We start from the raw sequence: 18,393 nt of genomic DNA on the forward strand, positions 1-18,393 counted from the left end.
CCGTTGAGGTGCAGCGACTGGGACTGGGACGATTTTCTTTTCTTTTCTCTCCCACCACGGAGGGGCTGCCCATGCGCGTGTGTAGGACATTTGACTTACCTGACCTGTTGCAATGCATGTAATTATGGAACATAGTATCATACTATGTTCAAAGATCATACAGATCCTAGCAGGAGGAGGGAAAAAGCGGAGGGGGTGTGGACGATGAATAACGTCAGGGGCTTGTTCTTTCTCGGATCTATCACGGTAAACCATTCACCCTTCTCTGTGTTGTCTTTTTCGTTTTTCCTTTTTTGCCGCCCGCCTCAAACAACCACCCATCTCCCCGCTTGAGCACTGACTCATCGTCCTTCTGTCAAAGTTGACAAGTTGAAAGGTGCGTGTGGGATGACCTGCTGAGCTCACCTCTCTGTCACTGGCGGGCGAGCCGAACAAAAAATCCAGCACCCTGGGTAGCCTATCATGTCAGCGGCTCGGACGAGGCTCGGACGAGGCTCACCTGCCTGGTTGTGTAAGTTATAGTCATGACTGCCCAGCCACATCGTCAACCCAGTGAAGATCTCTCTTGGCCATGGGAGGAGAAACAACACACATTGATGGGATGATGGGAATGTTTGGGAGATCATGGAGATCCTCCTGAGGCGCCGCAGGGCAAAGCCCTCCTTGGCCCTCCTTGGCACACTTTGGGAGCAGAGACGAGACGTTTTGCTGTTTTCGTCTGAAGTCACAACACGTCAGTTCCTGACGACGTTCGAGGAGGGCATTATGGGAACCAGGACAGGGACCCCTGCATTAATCGCATGCATAGTGTTGTGTGTGGTGTGTCTAAGTCCGCCTCCGCGGAATCAGCCTCCTTCTCCTTCTCCTTCTCCTCTTGCTGGCCCGGGCTGCGTCATCCTTTGCTCTGCGGCTCCTCTATCACCTTGTCTCTGAAAAGGTCTAGCCACAATTGATCCCTTGACGGGAAAGTATGCCCTTGTCTAGACCCTCTCGCGTCCGTTTTGACTGAGGGAGGCAAGCCGATGACCCGCTGCCCAGCCTAGTGGTGGAGCCCAGGGGCTGGCCTCTAGATCGGATACGGCATCCTCTTGCCTGCTTGCTGCTCTGCTCTTGCTCTCGCCTGCTCCGTATGGTATGCAGGATGCCCTCGCTCGTCTTGATATATAAGGATGCCTCCGTTCCCTGCATTTTGTGGTCTTCCTATCTCTTCTTTCCTCATCAAACAGGTTTTCCAACACATCTTCACACCTGTTCCTTTTCCTTGGGAAGGAGTGTTTTTTTTTCCTTTTCTCTTCCTCTTCGATTCTCTTATTCCCTGCATCCAGCTTCAACAATATACCTACCCAGGTGGTAGTTTTATTCTCTTTTTTCTTCTTACTTTCCCTCAACCGAGAGGCTCTGAGCTGATCTCAGACCATTACTTTCATCTTCTTCCTGATCTTACCTCAGCACGTTGAGAGAGGAATAGAACAAAGAGAAAAAGAAAACCCCAAGAAGGGAAAAAAGAAAGTAGGGATCTCAAGATGCAGACCTTTGGCGCATTCCTGGTCGGCTTTCTGGCCGCGAGCAGCGAGCTCGCCTCTGCCCTGCCCTACCAGATGGACATGATCCGGGCTCGCGACGCCCCAGCCGGCTCCGTCTCCGTCAACGTGAGGCCCCGGTCCGCCACATCCTATAAGCACCCTGCCCTCGCCATGGCCAAGGCCGTCAACAAGTTCCAGAAGACCATGCCTGCACACCTCGACGCCATCGTCAAGGCGTACCGCGGCACTTCCAAGCGCGCGGCCGGTTCAGGAACCGCCACCAATACCCCCGAGGCCGAGGATGTCTCATACCTCACCAACGTGGCCATCGGTACCCCCGCCCAGACCCTCCCTCTCGACTTCGACACCGGTTCGAGCGACCTGTGGGTCTTCAGCTCTGAGACTCCGAGCGACGAGGTCAACGGCCAGAAGACGTACGACGCGGCATCGAGCACGACGGCCAAGCAGCTGAGTGGCGCGACCTGGTCTATCAGCTACGGTGACGGCAGCTCCTCCAGCGGCAACGTCTACACTGACACCGTCACCATTGGTAACCTCACATATGCCTCCCAGGCAGTCGAGGCCGCCACCACCGTCTCGGACGAGTTCACCGAGGACTCTGCCAACTCTGGCCTCGTCGGCCTGGCCATGAGCAGCCTCAACACCGTCTCCCCTACCGCCCAGAACACCTTCTTTGACAACATCAAGTCGACCCTGACCTCGCCTCTCTTCGTGGCCAATCTCAACCATGACGCTCCCGGTACCTACACCTTTGGTGCCATCGACTTCACCGGCACTGTTCTCTATGCCGACCTGTACAACACCAGCCAGGATCTCTCTGGCTACTGGACCTTCCAGTCCACAGGCTATGCCGTCGGCGACGGCACCACGACCACCTCCACTGCCGCGGCGGCCACCACCTCCACAGCCACCAACACCAAGGCCGGCGGAGGCCACCACAACCACGACAACGCAGAGAGCGACCAGCAAGGCGGCGGCTTCTTCAAGTGGGCTCGCAGCATCCTGGGCAAGCCCGAGGCCCGTTCCTCGCACACCACCAAGCAGCACGCCCCGATCTCGGCACGCACCGTTACCGTTGGCAAGCGCGCTGTCACCCTGACCGACGAGACCATCACCGGCATTGCTGACACCGGCACCACCCTGCTCATGCTGCCTGACGACGTCGTTGCCGCCTACTACGCCCAGGTCTCAGGCGCCGAGGACAGCACCGCCGAGGGCGGCTACGTCTTCCCCTGCGACAGCACCATGCCCGATTTCTCCTTTGGTGTGGGTGATGGTGCCATCACCGTGCCCGGTGACTACATCAACTGGTCTGCCGTCGACACCACCAACACCACCTGCTACGGTGGCCTGCAGAGCGACGCCTCCATTGGCTTCTCCATCTTTGGCGATATCGCTCTCAAGTCTGCGTACGTGGTCTTTGATGGTGGTGAGCAGCGCGTCGGCTGGGCTCAGAAGGCCAGTGTATAAAAAAAAAAAAAAAAATCCTCGACGACAATTCATGAGTGCGAGAGAAGAAAAAAAAAAAGATCAAAGAGAGGGTGAAAGGATGAAATCGAGACGATTGAATCCGAGCTCCTCCTTCTTTCCCGTTGGGTTTCGATGGTGAGGGAAGGTGCTTGCATGAAAGAACATACCCAATTTTCCCCTAACCTTGTATGCTCTAGACTAGCGTCGTTTTGTTACCAGCCTTTTCCAGGCTCTTGCTTTTTTCTTCTTTTTCCTTTTCTTCTGCATTGTGCTTCATCCTTTTTCTATCTTCTTCTCCTGCTCATATTTTTCTTTCTCCATCATCGAAGATACTAGATAGCAAGATATCCTTATCCTGTGCATTAGCATTATCAATATGTCTGTACTTTTGGTGTTGAATTAGTATGGCAATCAATCTTGATACCACTCAATACATTTTTTTTGCTTCAATCCAAAATGAATAAAACATTGCTTGTGTGAAACCCTTGATCCAACTTGTGTTCATGACATAGTAGGCTTCGAGAAAATGAGCCTTTCTCTTCCTTAAGAAAACACACACTCATGCAGTTTCGAGGTTGGTAATATAAAAATTGAGGTTATACATTTGTACTTGTTCAGCCAGATATTGCCTAGTTTCCGTAGGTGGCACACGGGAAAAGGGCTTCAGCAAGTATCCAGACCACTCATACTTTCTCCACCACATGAGAGGCTGAGAAATACTAGTAAGCATTCAGGTGAGTGCGCAGTTGACATATTTGAACAGATTGGCTCACATCAGCCCCCTGAGCAGCAGTTGCTTATTCGCCAACAGCCCTAGTTACAGTGCGGCTGTTGTAGCCCCCGATAGCGCTGACCTAGTTGTCATCATCTGGCGCACTAATGTTGAATTCCCTAGTGTTAAAGTGGGGGGGAGGGGGGGAAGCTGGGTTGCGATAGAAAGATGGCTATAGGGGCCAAATCTGGTATTGATCGCCAGAGACAATGCTCTGGGACTCTCCCAAACATTGAAGGCTGTAAATGTGACCCGGACATACATGCAATTCCGAGTCATTCGGTAGAGGTGTATAATTCCGGTCCGGAGCTCCCTGAGTAGCATTTTACTTCTCAATAATACTACCGTGGTAGGTAACATACGTCAGCACCGTGGACAATGTAATGGTAAGCAGCCCCTTCAAAGGCTTGTCGCGACTGCGAATTGGCGTTAGCTGGGCAAGTCGGATTTGCAATGCTTCGAAATCCAACACACCTTTGATCACGCCCCCCGGAATGGGACCGTGGTCTTGCCTCTTCCCCGCGCCCCCCTCTCTCCCATTCCAATAGGAGCGTGCAGGGTACGTACCTGATGGAGGAAGAGAGGAAGCTTCTGCGTGAGCCTCGTATGCATCAACTCCTGAATGTGTACGCTTTTGTCTCGCGGCGCGAAGTGATTATGGAGCAAATACCTCGAATATACCCCCGTCAGTAATAAGAAGCCATAGGTACTATAATATAAATTGATCTCGCCTCGCTGCGTATACTGAACCTGTATTCTGTCAACTGCGAATCATTCTGCCTCAGTCAGGCCGCTTGCTCAAGACCTGCCTTTCTTCATCTCAAAACTCATCACTATCACTGAAACTCTGGAAGTGTATCTTTCTGACAGACCAAATGGCATCCGAAATTAAGACAGACTTTCTGGTAGTCGGAGCAGGGCCAGCCGGTGCTGCTCTGGCATGCTTTCTCGGACAGAATGGTGAGGGTATTACAACATGCGTGCTTTCATAAGGCTATGGCTGACCAAATGTGAATAGGTATGAAGGGCATCGTGATCGTCGATGCACAAGGCTCGACGGACACGCCGAGAGCGCATCTCGTCAACCCCTTCACTATGGGTGAGGTCCAATGCCGTCATGTTTCTCTGCTCCTGGCCGCGAGGTGTTGCAAGAGCTAGGCCCAGGTTTTGCTAAAAGACCGTGTCACTACCAGAATGTCTCCGTGATATCGGCCTCGAAGACGATGCTACAAGAATGTCTGTAGCCCCTGAGTTGATTGGGGCTTTCCGATACTGTCGTAGCCTGCTCGGGCAGGAATGGGGTAGAGTCCTCCACTGGGAAGGGGTTCCCGAAATAGCCGTAAGAGAGTTTTCTTTCTTCCCTTTCCTTACCACGCCCCATGACTTGCCGCATGATGGTCCCCAACATGCTGAATAATTACGCAGGCCCAGGTCAAATCGTCCACGCCCAGCAGGTGGATTGATCTCCCACAATCATACATGGAGCCCATTCTGGTCAATAACGCCTCCCACAATGGCTTTGCCGTACGCTTCTCGACCCAGCTTGAGTCAGTGGAGAAGGCTCCCTCTGGAGAATGGCTGTGTAGAGTGCAGGATCGTGTTCGGGAGGACTCATACGTCAGTACGTGCTCTAACGTAACCCTCTCGAAGGCCTTCTCGCCAGACGACAAACTGACTTCTCATGGTCCAGTCCGCACCAAATTTCTTTTCGGAGCCGACGGCGGGCACAGTACAGTTGCTCGATTCACAAATGCCAAATTTACATCAATGCCGTCTCAAGGCGTGGCGTGTAACATACTTCTTTCTTGCGATGTGACCCATCTGATAGAAGGAAGACAGGCACAACTGCACACAATTGGTGGGTCGCCAATACTCGACGGCTACAAAGACGAACGCTCACCTCTGACCGGCTGGTAGTAAACCCGACGGCGAACTCTCGCCTGGGCATTGGCGGTAGTATGTGTTCCTTGTACCCCAGCTCTTCAAAGGTGTATGCAAGGCAACAGATGGACGGTGGTATGGATACTAACGAAGGCCTTCTTCTCAAGTCATCCGCATGATCCGTCCCTGGCACGAGTGGATGTTAGTCACCGTGACACCGGGAATCGACATCAGCCAGGATCCTTTCAAAAACCTGAAGCCAGACAGCCCTGAGCTCGTCGCCTACGTTCGCGAGGCACTCGGGCTCGACGAGAACTCCTTGACCAAGGACATACCGCTCAAGATCCACCGTCTCGACCCGTGGGTGATCCGCGAGACAGTCGCAGACCACTTAGACCCGGACAACAACGTCTTCCTGCTTGGTGATGCCGCCCACCGTCATCCACCCATTTATGGGCTAGGCAGTAACACTTGTGTCCAGGACGCGTATAACCTGGCGTGGAAGGTCGCTTTCGTGGCGCGTGGTCTCGCCGGTCCAGGGTTACTCCAATCGTATGATGGAGAGCGGCAGCCCGTGGCCGCTCAATTGGTCCGTGAGGCAAATGCTGGCCTCCGTACTCAACACGTGCCGTTGTGGCATGCGATGGGGCTGCTGGGCCAAAGTCCTGAGGAGGGCTCCCAAGTGCAGCCCTTGCTCAACTCGGCTACGGAGGCAGGTGAAGAGCAGAGGCGAAAGCTGCATGAGGCGTTCGAGGTCAAGGGTATCGAAGGCAAGAGTCTGGGCCTGTGCGGCAACCAGTGGTACACCTCGAACGCCATCTATCTGGACGACGAGACAGGGCCACGCCCGCAAATCCAGGGGGATCCCATCGTCGAGTTGCAGGTGTGCACGTATCCTGGGACTCGCCTCCCGCACGCATGGCTGGACGTACCCGCGCGGCGCAGAGCAATCTCGACACATGACCTGGCTGGAAAAGGAGCCTTCTGCCTCTTCACAGGCTATGGTGGAGATGCCTGGCAGGACGCAGCCGCAACAATCAGCAAGAAGACGGGCATTCCCATCAACAGCTACAAGATCGGGTTCGGGCTCGAGTGGCAGGACATTGAGCGCCAGTGGTACGCACGCAGGGGAGTTGAGGATAGCGGGTGTGTGCTCGTCCGTCCTGATCGATATGTGGCGTGGAGGTCTGTCAAGAGGGTCGATGACTGCGAAGGAAAGTTGTCGAGAGTGCTGGATAGAATCTTGAGCAGAGAAATGATGGTCTGACCATCAACTTTGAACACCCAGTAGTGCTAGCCATATTTGCTAGGTTGACCAGAACCATCGAAATAAGCTTAAAAGAAGATATCTGTGCCAGTTTCCCAGCTAAAAGCATTGATCGACAGAACATTCCTAGAGACAGGGTGAGCTTTTCAGTCCATGTGCTGGATGGCCATCAAAGTGTGTTTCGATCCGCCGGGTTGGGAACATGGAACCTAGGAATCCTCTCCATTGGAGCCATGAGACGCCCCAGATGTGTCATTGTGTGTGTCATTGCCAAGTCATTTTCTTTTGCGCGCTTCTCTCATGCACAGCAGATGGAAGAAGACTTGTCAACCAGGAGACAAGCAATGACATGGAAGTAAACAAGGCAGGAACCAAACAACATCCAGCTGAGTCAGCATCGGCATCAAGCCAGAGAGAACGGATAAGATAGGAGATAAGAGTCATGGGACACCCCTGTCCGTGCCAGACCAATGCCCGCCAGCAGGGCCCTGGCAATTTGCAGGTTAATACAGGTAGTGGTAATGGTGCAGGCGACGTAGTACTATAGCTTGCATAGTAGCGACCTGTGGTAGGTGGGTGGCATGCTGTCGCAGGCTTCAGGGTAGCAGGGGAACAGGGGAGAACGCCAGTAGCCACCGGGATGGGCTCTGCGGTACTGGCACAAGGCGTCTAGACTCATCTCCAAATTTCAAACCTGCTTTTGGAGATTTGATTAGATGTGACTGACTTCATCTGGACACCTTTTGCTTGCCCACAATTCTCACAAGGATCGTACAATCTGTTGCTAGCTTTTCTTTTTCTTTCTTCCTTTCCCTCCCTTTCTTTTCCTGCTTGCTCTCTATAGACCACCTCTCCTGTATCTATTAGTTCTTTGAGAAGGATCGCATCCTAGAGGTCTGATTCCTCTTTTGGTGTCGTGGGTTTTTTTGGGGATTTATTTTTTTGGGTTGTTGTTGTTGTTATTGTTGTCACATGCACACAGCTCAGGCAGAGCTACCGCTGTCAGGGTCTCAGGTCAGGGCCGAGCTCCTCCAAACCCCGCCAAGCTGAACACCACCACCTTTGTGAAAACAGGATCCCAGCACACACAAGCACGAAGAGGGCAACATCTGCAATAATCTGCCCCGCTGCAGATGCATTCATCAAGCCTGGTGCTCTCCTCAACCAGCTTCCCCCCCCCCCCCATAACAGCATCGCCCTGGAAAGTCTCTCTACTTATCATTTTCCAACCTTATTGGAACCACCCCCCCGAGCGACGGCCCGATACCGCCCAGCCTGGGTTGCGATAACCTCGCTCTTCGGCCCCATCTCCTCAACGAATCTCAGTCTCCTACTCGACACCCAGCAGCTCCTGATCCGCCCTCTTTCTCTCAACCTCTCTCTCGTCCTCCTCCTGTCATCATGTGGGCCATCTTCGGGGTCCTCTCCGGCACCGTCTACCTGCTCACTATCGTCCTCTCCATACCTATAGCCTTCGATGTTGGGGGTCGCGACTCTGGTCTGGCCTACAGCCTTTCGATATTTCTCTTCTACTTCCTCTACAGTTTTATCAAGGCCATAACACCCCAGAAGTCCACCGTGCGCTGGACCCTGACCAACATCTTGCGCATCGCCCAGTGGATTGTCCTGCCTTCGCTGTTGATCTGGTCTCTCAATCGCTTCTCTGTCGATACGGGCTCCTCCGACTGGGTCTCAAGGACTCTTGGCCATATCCGCCCCGTCATGAAACATACAGATAGCTGGCATGAGTGGTTCTTTGGCCAGGGCGGCCTGCTGGAACACCTCACTCTGGGTGCTTGGGACAAGGGCTTGCGCTACTCCAGTCCTGTCTTCCAGCTTCTCGAAGGGTTCTGCAGCTTGCTGGTCATCCAGGCCGCTGGGCAGATCACAAGATGGCTGGTCAACAGGGGTCGAAGTGATACGTGGGTAGTAAGTGTCGGAGGCATCTCGTCGTGAAGCCTCTCCCTTTCTTTCCCTGCCACGAGGAGAAGTGCCTTGGCTAACCAAGTTATATGAACCTGCAGATCATCCTCGTCGTATTCTCCGGCTCCATCATGGCAAGCGCACTCTATTTTCTCTGGCGTGTCGCCCGGTTCCCGCAGATCAGCAACCTTGATGCCACCCTGATCGGCGTCACGATGACATCCGCCGTCTTTCTCTGCGCCTTCGGCATCGGCAGCGGACGGGGCAACCCGGTCGAGTCCTCGCTCCTGTTCGCATACGTGGTCCTCTGCGTCTACCAGATCTTCACCGACTACCTGCCCTCAGCCGAGGCTGCTGCGGCTGCCCAGGCCGCAGCGGAGGAGCAGGCCGCCGCATCACAACCCGAATTTCCACCGCTGCCCCCCATTATAATGGCATCGTACGCGACCTTCCTCCACATGCTGAGCCAGCTGCCAGGCGCCTTTAGCGACTCCTTCACCTTTCTGTGGGCTGCCTTTCAAACCATCACCCCAAGCGTCATCATCTCTCTGGTCTACCGTATTATCGTCTTCTACTGCGCGACCCGCATCATTCCTGCGGTCCGCGAATCTGGTGCGAGTGCCCTTATGGACGAGCCCTCCAACTTTGACGACTCCTCCGACGCAGCCAACAAGCTGTTCACGTTTGTGTCTTGGTTCTCGCCGTCCATCCTGATTGCGGTCTATACGAGTTTGCTGCTGCAGCACTTTTCGGTGTCTGCGGACGGTGGTATCGACAGCGACGGCATCGGATGGACTCTTAGAGGGGGCGACGCCGGCGGCAATGCGTGGCGCTGGACCAATGTCGCAGCGACTATGGCCCTCTACGCCGTGGAGTTGTATCTTGGCAAGGACGAGGTCGACCACTGGAAGACTGACTGAGAGGCTGGGTTTTACGGTCGAGGCCGAGCCCAAGGACGAAGCATATCACTTCTGAGGAACAGAACGATCGACGGACTCCGAGTCATCGACACAGCAACCCCAGATGAGTTGGCTGATGAGTCAACGAATGACAGGCCGTTATGCAAAGTCATACCACACGACACGGCCTGAACATGGATCTCTGGCCCCCAGGCCATCTCCATGCAGGCCGCTTTTATGAATGGTCTCTCAAGGATTCTGGAGAGGGTCCCCTTCTCAATCTTCCAGTTTTGAAGAGACGAGCCGGCGTACTGCACCGCTCGTTCATAGGATTACTTTGGTTGTCACAGAACAGGACAGCGCGGAACAATGAGCGCTGGTGCAGCATGCCGCCAAAATTTCACCAAGCCCACGCATATATGCCATACAGGGCAACGAAACGAGACGGGAGGCGGAAGTGAGAGTTGATATTGATCCATGTTATGCAAGCCACCCGACCTCGGGCCCAACTCATATAGCGTTTGGCGTTCACGGGTTCAGCGGCTGTTAGCATCTTGGGGGACTGATCATTGCCGATTCTCGCCTTCAGTCCCCAGTCTACTTGCAAAATTTTTCTTCTTTTTTTTTAATGCGCGCCCGATACCACGGATTGTTCGGTTGCGCACCCTTAACATCAATTGATGGGAAGAAAGATGCGAGATTCAATGACAGAGCAGTTCAAACATATTTGTGTACGAGGCGCCGAAAACAGCGTCAGACTGGGCGTCTTGCTGTGCAAGTCTTGGCTTCGGAAGCAAACCTGGCAAGCTTTTTGCGTAGGACCTGCGTCGATCTTTCACAGCAAAAGGGCCAATAGTGCATACGAAAGTCGTCAGCAGCCAAAAGGATGGATGGTGGTCCGTTCAGGACTCATTGCGGACTTGCTGCGTGTATGGGCTACCCCCTCATTCCAGAAGACCATACAGTGATCATACCTAGCACACATGACGGCAGGATGTTCAATGCAGTCCAGCGGTCCAATATTACTTGAGAATAGCAGATCAATTCTCCCAGCCTCGTCATTACTAGAACGTTGATTGGGTGAAAGATCTTTGTTATAGTTGTTGTCGACAAGTCGAGAAGTCATCGTTTGGTCATTTCTACTCGATCCTGAGTACTCTGTCCTTAGACTTTTCTTCTCGTTAGATGAGGATTTCGTCAAACCGGACCCAGATGCAACTTTCACGTAGTCTCTTTCCTTCCCCCCTTCCCCCTTTTGCCCATCATCGCCACAAGATACTACCCAAGCCCCGACCCGCCAGCCCGAGGTGCCCTCACACTATGCCCCCCGTGCTCACACTAATGCTACTGAATTTAGCCGGCTCATCACCAACCTTCTCTATGGCGGATTAACAAGCGTGATCCTCGAAACTTATTGCACCAACCATTGTCCCCTGGCCTGGTCTCCGCGGGGGCGTTCTGCATTGATCCCAGGCCTAAACGCCTGGACTAGGCGAAAGAGCGTGGTGTTTGTCCCGGCTGTACGCCAGTGTCTGGTCAAATTATACTCCTCTCCCTCTCTCTCCACCCGTCGAGCCCTGCCGTGAGGCGAGAGTTTCCCTTCGCCCTCTTGATGAGACAAGGTTCTTGTGCGTACCGCAATATTAGCCGACAACTTTGTACGGGCTCTAGCAGACCCTGGCTGCTCTTCACCGGCTGTATTACTGGTGAGGCTTCTCAGCTTGCGCTGATCAGTAGCATGTCGAAGTTAGGCAAGACCTGCACGAATATATAATGATATGACTAGACTTGCAAACCCTCTGTTTTTTCAGTCTTTGTCCCCTATATTCTCTAATCCAGTGAGCTCTTCAGCTTTCTCATAATCGCCAAGGGTTGATGGCATCTTGAGCTTCCGTGTAATAATTACATAATCCAGTCATGTCTGTTCAATTATTCCTTACATGTGGGTTTCTGGCCACTCAGGCCGTGGTGATGGCCTCGCCCCATCACAGCTATAGCTATGGCTCCCAGACGGTCACTGTGACCGTCACAGCACCAGGAGACTGTTCAGCCTCGCCATCTGCTGCGACTACCACAGACTCGAGTGAAACCTCCATCACCACCACTGCGGCTACGAACACAAACCCGACGACAACCTTGACAGCCACCGCCACTGCCACTGGATACGGTCTCAACGATGCAGCGAAGGCGGCGGGTAAACTCTGGTTCGGAACCGCTGCCGACATCCCAGGCACGGGTGAATCGACCGACGAGTATTATATGGCTGAGTTCAACAACACCCATGATTTCGGCGGTGCAACACCGGCCAATATTATGAAGGTCAGTGCCATAGCGAAACCCCCGATGACCACTTGTTCCAGAACAGAGAGAGCAGTACTGACGAATCGCACCATTGTAGTTTGAATACACAGAGCCAGAGCAAAATGTCTTCAACTACACCGGCGGCGACTACTTCCTCGACCTCGCCGAGGCCAGCGGCAAGCTCGTCCGCTGCCACAACCTAATTTGGTACAATCAGCTGCCAGATTGGGTCACCGCGCCCGCCGTCAACTGGACCAACGAGACGCTGAGCGCCGTGTTGGTGAACCACGTCACGAGCCTCGTCTCGCACTTTGGCGACCGCTGCTACTCGTGGGACGTCGTCAACGAGGCCCTGAGCGACGACCCTGCCGGCGCCTTCACCAGCAACCTGTGGTACGACACCATCGGGCCCGAGTACTTCTTCCTGGCCTTTGACGCCGCGGCCAAGGCAGTGCAGGCGAACGGCCTCGGCGTCAAGCTGTACTACAACGACTACAACATCGAGTACGCCGGCAACAAGTCCAGTGCCGCGCAAGGGCTCGTGTCTGAGCTCAAGGCGCGGGGCATCCAGATCGACGGCGTCGGCCTCGAGTCGCACTTCATCGTGGGCGAAACGCCTACGCAGGCTGCGCAGGAGGCCAACATGAACGCCTTCACCGCGCTCGGCGTTGATGTGGTTGTCACGGAGCTCGATATGAGGTTGGCCTTGGCCCCGAATGCCACGACCGAGGCGCAGCAGGTTCAGGATTACTATAGCACTGTTGCTGCGTGCGCTAATGTTGTTGGCTGTGTTGGCATCACTGTTTGGGACTTTGATGGTGAGTAAAGCAGCCGAAGTGTCCCCCCCGCCTGGGAGCGAGGAGGGGGAAACCCCGGACCTCGAGGTTTGGGAAATTGTTGTCTAATGTGTGCCTCTGCAGATACCTACTCATGGATTCCAAGCACCTTCACAGACGAAGGCTATGCTGATCTCTTCCTACAGCCGGATGGCGCTGACACACCTCTGGTCAAGAAGGCTGCATATGATGGATGTCTCGAGGCGCTGACTGGTGCAGCAGAGTCGCCTTGAGTGTTAGAGCATGATAGAATAGAAGATCCAAAGTTTGGCTTGAAAGCATACGTACCAAGGCCAAAGACAATGCAAAAACATTCCAAATACTGTATCAATTATCGATGGATCGAGTCGTGCGCAATAAATCGTAATTATGTTGAGGCCGTCAACCGCTGGCATGCTGGGTTTCTGATATTTATGCGGCTCGCACATTCCGAGCAGTATTGTGATGATTAAATGGCGATAGTGACTTGGCTCTATACTTCTACCCCCTCCCGGTCGAGTATAAGAGGAAAGAAAATGTTCAAAGAGATAGACTTGAAAGTGGACTCAATGTCATCTGATATATGCAATAAATATTGACTATTCTAACATTTATTTTAATTCAAGTCAAGATACCAACTATACGAGTTGAGTCTTGAGCGAATATTGTAACTGCTCGGTAGAACATGCATGTCCACACATGAAAACGCGGTCCATGTTCTCTCAATATACAATAACGGGCAAGGCATGATAAATAATAGATCAAATACCGCAGATATTATGCGAGGTGGTATGAAGTCAAAAGTATGGATGTAAACCAGCTATTCCTATCAATTAAGGCATATCTTGACCACGATGTTTTACAGGGCTTCAATGAATTTTTATATTTACAAAGGAGACCGGTTTGTTATTTTGACTAACCATGTCTCTGAGTATTGATTGTTCGAGCTGTCATTGCCAGGCTTGTCAGAAATGCTGTATGTCCTTGGTGAGTAGTACCATGGTAAAGAGGCGAGATGGTCGAGGGGCAATTGATCTGCTTCTACATTGCCAACGGGTCTGAGAAACTAAAAGCTTGTTGCCCACCATACACAACATCCGGACCATAGCAAGAACCATTCAAATCCCGGACAGATGACAGGCGGATCAAGAGCTGCTTTCAGTACCAACAGACATAATCTCAAAGAAGACCCCGTGGGCTCAATTGCCTTGGTATCATTAACCACATGGAGAGAACCTCCACCGACATGAGACAGCCTCTCATAATGATTTGCGCTTTTGGTCCAACAGGAGAAGAGAAAGGGAAAAGAAAAGGCCTGCTTAGTGTTCCTGCTGAAGCTGTAACATCGGGCCCTGTCAACCAAAAAAATAAGCTTACTGTGTGCCCCAGATCGGGACCCTAGCAACCACAACGACTGTCGCTCCAAGCTGCACTGTAACCTTGGCCCCAGCTTGCATGCACCTAGGCCGCGAGATCAGGTTGTAGGGCTGCTTACCAGAGGAGCAACGACTGAGTTTCAAGTGGAGATTCTCAGTTAGTTGCATCTTGGCGAGGTCCTGATTAGCAAACCTTGAGCTGAATAAGTAGGTACTGACTGTAGGTAAATTAAGCAGGGAGTTGGCCGCATTTAAGTTTCCTGTCAGCTTACTAACACGTGAAATATGGAGAGAGAGAGAGAGAGAGAGAGAGAGAGAGAGAGAGAGGAGAGCTTTCCCATCTCCCTTCGAAGTGTGTGATGAACAGTTCTCGAGTCTACCGGCTGCAATCTCGTGCGCCTCATAAGGTTGGAAAGGCTTCCAGTTTTTGTGGATTGCAGTCAACTAAGCCGACTCGAACAGCTCAGAAGGAATGAACCCTCCCTCAAAAAAAAAGAAGCCATACACTACTATTAACATGAACTTTGGACCTGGCTGCCAAGCTGTGGACTGCTCACCTCGTACATCTTGGCGTCCCAAGAAAGGTGTTAGGCCGTCGTTAAACATAATCCTGAAAGTTGGTATTAACTTATGAATGCTGACACACAAACACTACCTCACCCTCCCTCATCATCTAAGCAAGAAACAGCGCCGGCCCGCGATCTATCACTTGCCCCTTCTTCGGGCCCTCGCCCGCATATTAACTAAACGTGGTACAATCATGTAAGCACGCCACCATCTCGTGTAAACAGAAAAGAAAGGAAAATAAATCCACATTTGAACCTCGCCAGGCGAACTCATGGCCCGCCGGGGCCTTTACATCAGCCAAAAGAAGGGTGAGAACCCAGACTGCCAAGAGAGAGGAGAGAGCAAGGTCCAGGCCCATGGACACACTTGATCAGAGCTTTTGGGAGACGATGAACTTGAGCTGGCTGCATGGCTCCGGGTCCTCAGGCCTGGCCTGAGGAGGTCCATCAGTCTGCGCGACCAAACTTGAGATGCAAAGTAAGATGTGGCCGGATGTGTCGGCTGATGGGCGTCTTTCTCTCTCCCTTTCTGTCTCTCGCGCGCGCGCGCACACGCAGACAGACAGAGATGGCCATGGCATATGGCCACGATGAGCCAGAATGGGAAAGATAGAGAGGCATGTTTCTTGATGGCGTGTCTTTCGAGTATAAGACCTCGTCGTCCTCATCTGATTATCATTGTCTTGATCTTCTTGCTTCCATCATCATCACATCAACAAACACTTTGACTTCCCTTTCAGCATTGTCTTTCACTTCACTTACAGAAAGCAGGTCTTTCCTCTTCAAACACAATCTTTTAAAACAACACACCCACTTTCTTTCTCTTACTTTCCCTACCTTACCATACAAACACACACACTCTTTTTCTTTGCACTTTCTATCATTTGATATTCCATCATCATCATCTCCTTCTGTTCCCAACACTATTCTTTCCAAAATGCAGTTCAACCAGGCTCTCGTCCTCGCCCTGCTGGCCTTCCAGGCCAACGCCTTGTTTGACTCCCAGAGCACCAACACCCATATCAGCGAGACAGGCGGCGCAGGCGGTGATGGTGGCTCCTCCACCCAGACGGGCGGCAACGGCGGTGCCGGCGCCTCCAACACAGGCGGCAATGGCGGTGATGGTGGCGATGCCTCCGGCTCCGGCGGCTCCGGCTCCAACATGACCGCCGGCAATGGCGGCGCCGGCAGCGCCATCGACATCAACGCCAACAGCCAGCAGACGGGCGGCAGCGCGGGCAGCAACACCAACGGCCAGGACACCGACTGCTACGGCAGCTGCGTCACCTACGTCACGCAGTCTGCCACGGGCGCCGACGGTGGATCCGCCAGCGACGGCAGCAGCCTGAGCCTGTCCGGCAGCGTGGGCAACACCAACTCGGCTGGTGGCAGCAACACTGGCGGCAACACTGAGGCGAACGGTACTGGCGGTACCTCCGCCGGCGGCAATGGCAGCGTAAGTCTTCTCTCTCACACACACTCACACACCCACCATCTCTTTCTTCTTCCTTTCTCCCCCTCCCCCTCTCCAATTTATATGTCCTCTCCTTCCCTCTCTCTCTCTCTCTCTCTCTCTCTCTCTCTCTCTCTATGTTTCTTCCTCTTTCTGACACTCCCCCCCCGCACAGAGCACCACTGCTGGCGACGGCGGCTCCGGCTCCCAGTCTTCCACCTCCTCCGGCGGTGCAGGTGCCGGCGCTGGTAACGGCGGTACCAACGAGGGTGGCTCCAACAGCAACACCAACGACCAGAGCCTGGGCCTCGCCTTCCCCTTCGTCCGCCGCTACGCGCCTGGCGCCTATGGTGAGCGCGAGGCTTACTAGACGCGTGCTTTTTCCTCGCCGGTGCTGCTGATTAATTGAGCTTTTGGGGTTTCTGTTTCTGTTGCTTTATGTTTTTTTCTTTTCTTTTTCTTGTCTTTCTCTGCTTGAGGCCGGCATGGGAACAGGTTCATCGGGAAAGCCGGAGTTTGAGCTGGTCTCCTTTCTGGGCGGAGAGTGAGGGACGGCGTTTAGGCGTTTATGATTTCTGGCTTTTGTCATAACGACGTCTCTGCCTCTCCATGTCTCTCTTTTGGCGTTGATAATCAATTGTGTCTTCGTGCAACTATAAGGGGCGAGCTTGTACCATTAAAAACAAATGGATTGTTTCTTTGTTTAAATCCCCGAGCCACTGAATGCTCTTGATGCGGTGTTCGTGTGTCCGACTTCCATTAGGGGAACTTGCCTATTCACAAGCATGCTGACAACAACTTCCCTTTTCTTGAGAAGAAGACGCATACATCTTGACGCACGGCCTTCCGATACAGACCTGGAACATGTATGGGCTTGCCTAACAAATAGTATCCGTGCGGGCGCACTCACAAATCCTTTGCGTCCACCTCGCCCATGCATGCAAAGATGCAACATCAACAACAAGAAAATCCTTTCCGTGCCCTTTCCCTTTTTGCACCCGATGCCATGTATGCCTCCAAAGACCCAAGGGGAATCTAATGCAGATGCTTGACTGAAAGGAAAAAAGAAATGAAAAATAAAAGAACATGAAGAGAAAAAAATAGAAGGGGAGAAAAGGGCTGTGTTGTTTATGAACCGGCATAAGTAGCCAAGACGGAGTGTCGACCTCTGTCAAGAAAAAAAACCACCTGACACGTGTGGTGGATATATATCCATCATTTCAGGTGCCATGTTGTGTTATGCTGGTCATTGTTCGCGGCAAAAGTCGTAAATAGGAACGACCCTGTTACCAATGTTACATATTATTTGCCGTCGCCGCTTCTCGAGGCCCAGTCTCCGCCCGGCTCCGCCTCCCCTGATCACCGGCAGGAGAATTGGACGGTGTCTTGCCGGGCGACTTATTGCCTGGTGATTTGGTGAGCGGCGAATTCCGGAGCGCAGCAGAGGCTCTCTTTCTGACCTTCATCTTGTTGGTGGGTGTCGATTGCTTGGGCGGACTTGGCTTGGGGCTTGAGCTCGGATGCAGAGAGGACGAGCCCGCGCCTGGCAGTAGTCCCTGCCTGCCCGAGCCCGAAACCTTCGACGGAGACGAAGCGGTCAAGGTAGGTGCTGTGCGTGGGTCATGATGCTGTCGCTTTTGAGGGGTGAAAGCTGTAGAGATGGCACGCCTCGGCTGCGTCTTTTGTTTTTGACGGCTGCCAGGATGTCGAACGGCATCGAGCTGCGCCTTCAGCGACGAGGTAGCTGCCATGCTGCTGGACTGTGACAACGTGTCGCTGGTGATCCCCTGCGATGTATCAACATGTGGGACGGTGACCGACGCAGTGCTCAGCCGATAGTGCTGCTTCGTCTCCTTCTCCCTGGCTTGTCTATTCTTCTGGGCGCCAGCCGTTCCCGAGCGGTCCAGTAGGTTGGCTACGCGGCGGTCGTCCTAAGACCACTTGGTTTCTCCCGAACTGTTACTGCTACCATTGACAATCTTGATCTCGGAGCTAGGCACCCGGCTGCCTCGTCGCTTCATCATCGCCATGGAGGACCGCTCCCTGACCACTGCCGGCGACCGCGACGGTTCGAGCGAGTCACCTAGATTACCGGCACTACCACCGACCGCATATGTGCGCCCCGA

The 18,393-nt window shown here is 53.2% G+C and overlaps 4 protein-coding genes across 4 annotated transcripts; all 4 read left to right on the forward strand.

The window, feature by feature from the left end:
• Positions 1 to 1,727: 1,727 nt before the first annotated feature.
• M406DRAFT_348452 (peptidase A1) lies at positions 1,728 to 3,462 on the forward strand (the record flags this gene model as incomplete). The annotated part of the gene is made up of 2 exons (XM_040922388.1): positions 1,728 to 2,396; positions 2,628 to 3,462. The coding sequence occupies 2 exons, from the start codon at positions 1,728 to 1,730 to the stop codon at positions 3,012 to 3,014; spliced, it is 1,056 nt and encodes a 351-aa protein (XP_040772138.1). The 3' UTR covers positions 3,015 to 3,462.
• Positions 3,463 to 4,800: 1,338 nt separating this feature from the next.
• On the forward strand, positions 4,801 to 7,009 carry M406DRAFT_296739 (uncharacterized protein). The gene is made up of 6 exons (XM_040919268.1): positions 4,801 to 4,885; positions 4,980 to 5,125; positions 5,212 to 5,407; positions 5,477 to 5,644; positions 5,704 to 5,742; positions 5,835 to 7,009. Exons 1-6 carry the CDS (start codon positions 4,807 to 4,809, stop codon positions 6,932 to 6,934), a joined length of 1,728 nt encoding a protein of 575 aa, XP_040772139.1. The 5' UTR covers positions 4,801 to 4,806; the 3' UTR covers positions 6,935 to 7,009.
• A 1,326-nt stretch (positions 7,010 to 8,335) lies between these two features.
• On the forward strand, positions 8,336 to 10,291 carry M406DRAFT_283124 (uncharacterized protein; the record flags this gene model as incomplete). The annotated part of the gene is made up of 2 exons (XM_040918504.1): positions 8,336 to 8,863; positions 8,959 to 10,291. 2 exons carry the CDS (start codon positions 8,336 to 8,338, stop codon positions 9,775 to 9,777), a joined length of 1,347 nt encoding a protein of 448 aa, XP_040772140.1. The 3' UTR covers positions 9,778 to 10,291.
• Positions 10,292 to 11,922: 1,631 nt separating this feature from the next.
• Positions 11,923 to 13,033, forward strand: M406DRAFT_240103 (family 10 glycoside hydrolase; the record flags this gene model as incomplete). The annotated part of the gene is made up of 3 exons (XM_040916112.1): positions 11,923 to 12,075; positions 12,155 to 12,875; positions 12,978 to 13,033. Coding segments are annotated over 3 exons (930 nt in total), but the record flags the coding sequence as incomplete, so codon positions are not given.
• Between the last annotated feature and the right edge of the window lie 5,360 nt (positions 13,034 to 18,393).

This window comes from Cryphonectria parasitica (genome assembly GCF_011745365.1).
Source record: "Cryphonectria parasitica EP155 unplaced genomic scaffold M406scaffold_9, whole genome shotgun sequence".
NCBI lineage: Eukaryota > Fungi > Ascomycota > Sordariomycetes > Diaporthales > Cryphonectriaceae > Cryphonectria > Cryphonectria parasitica.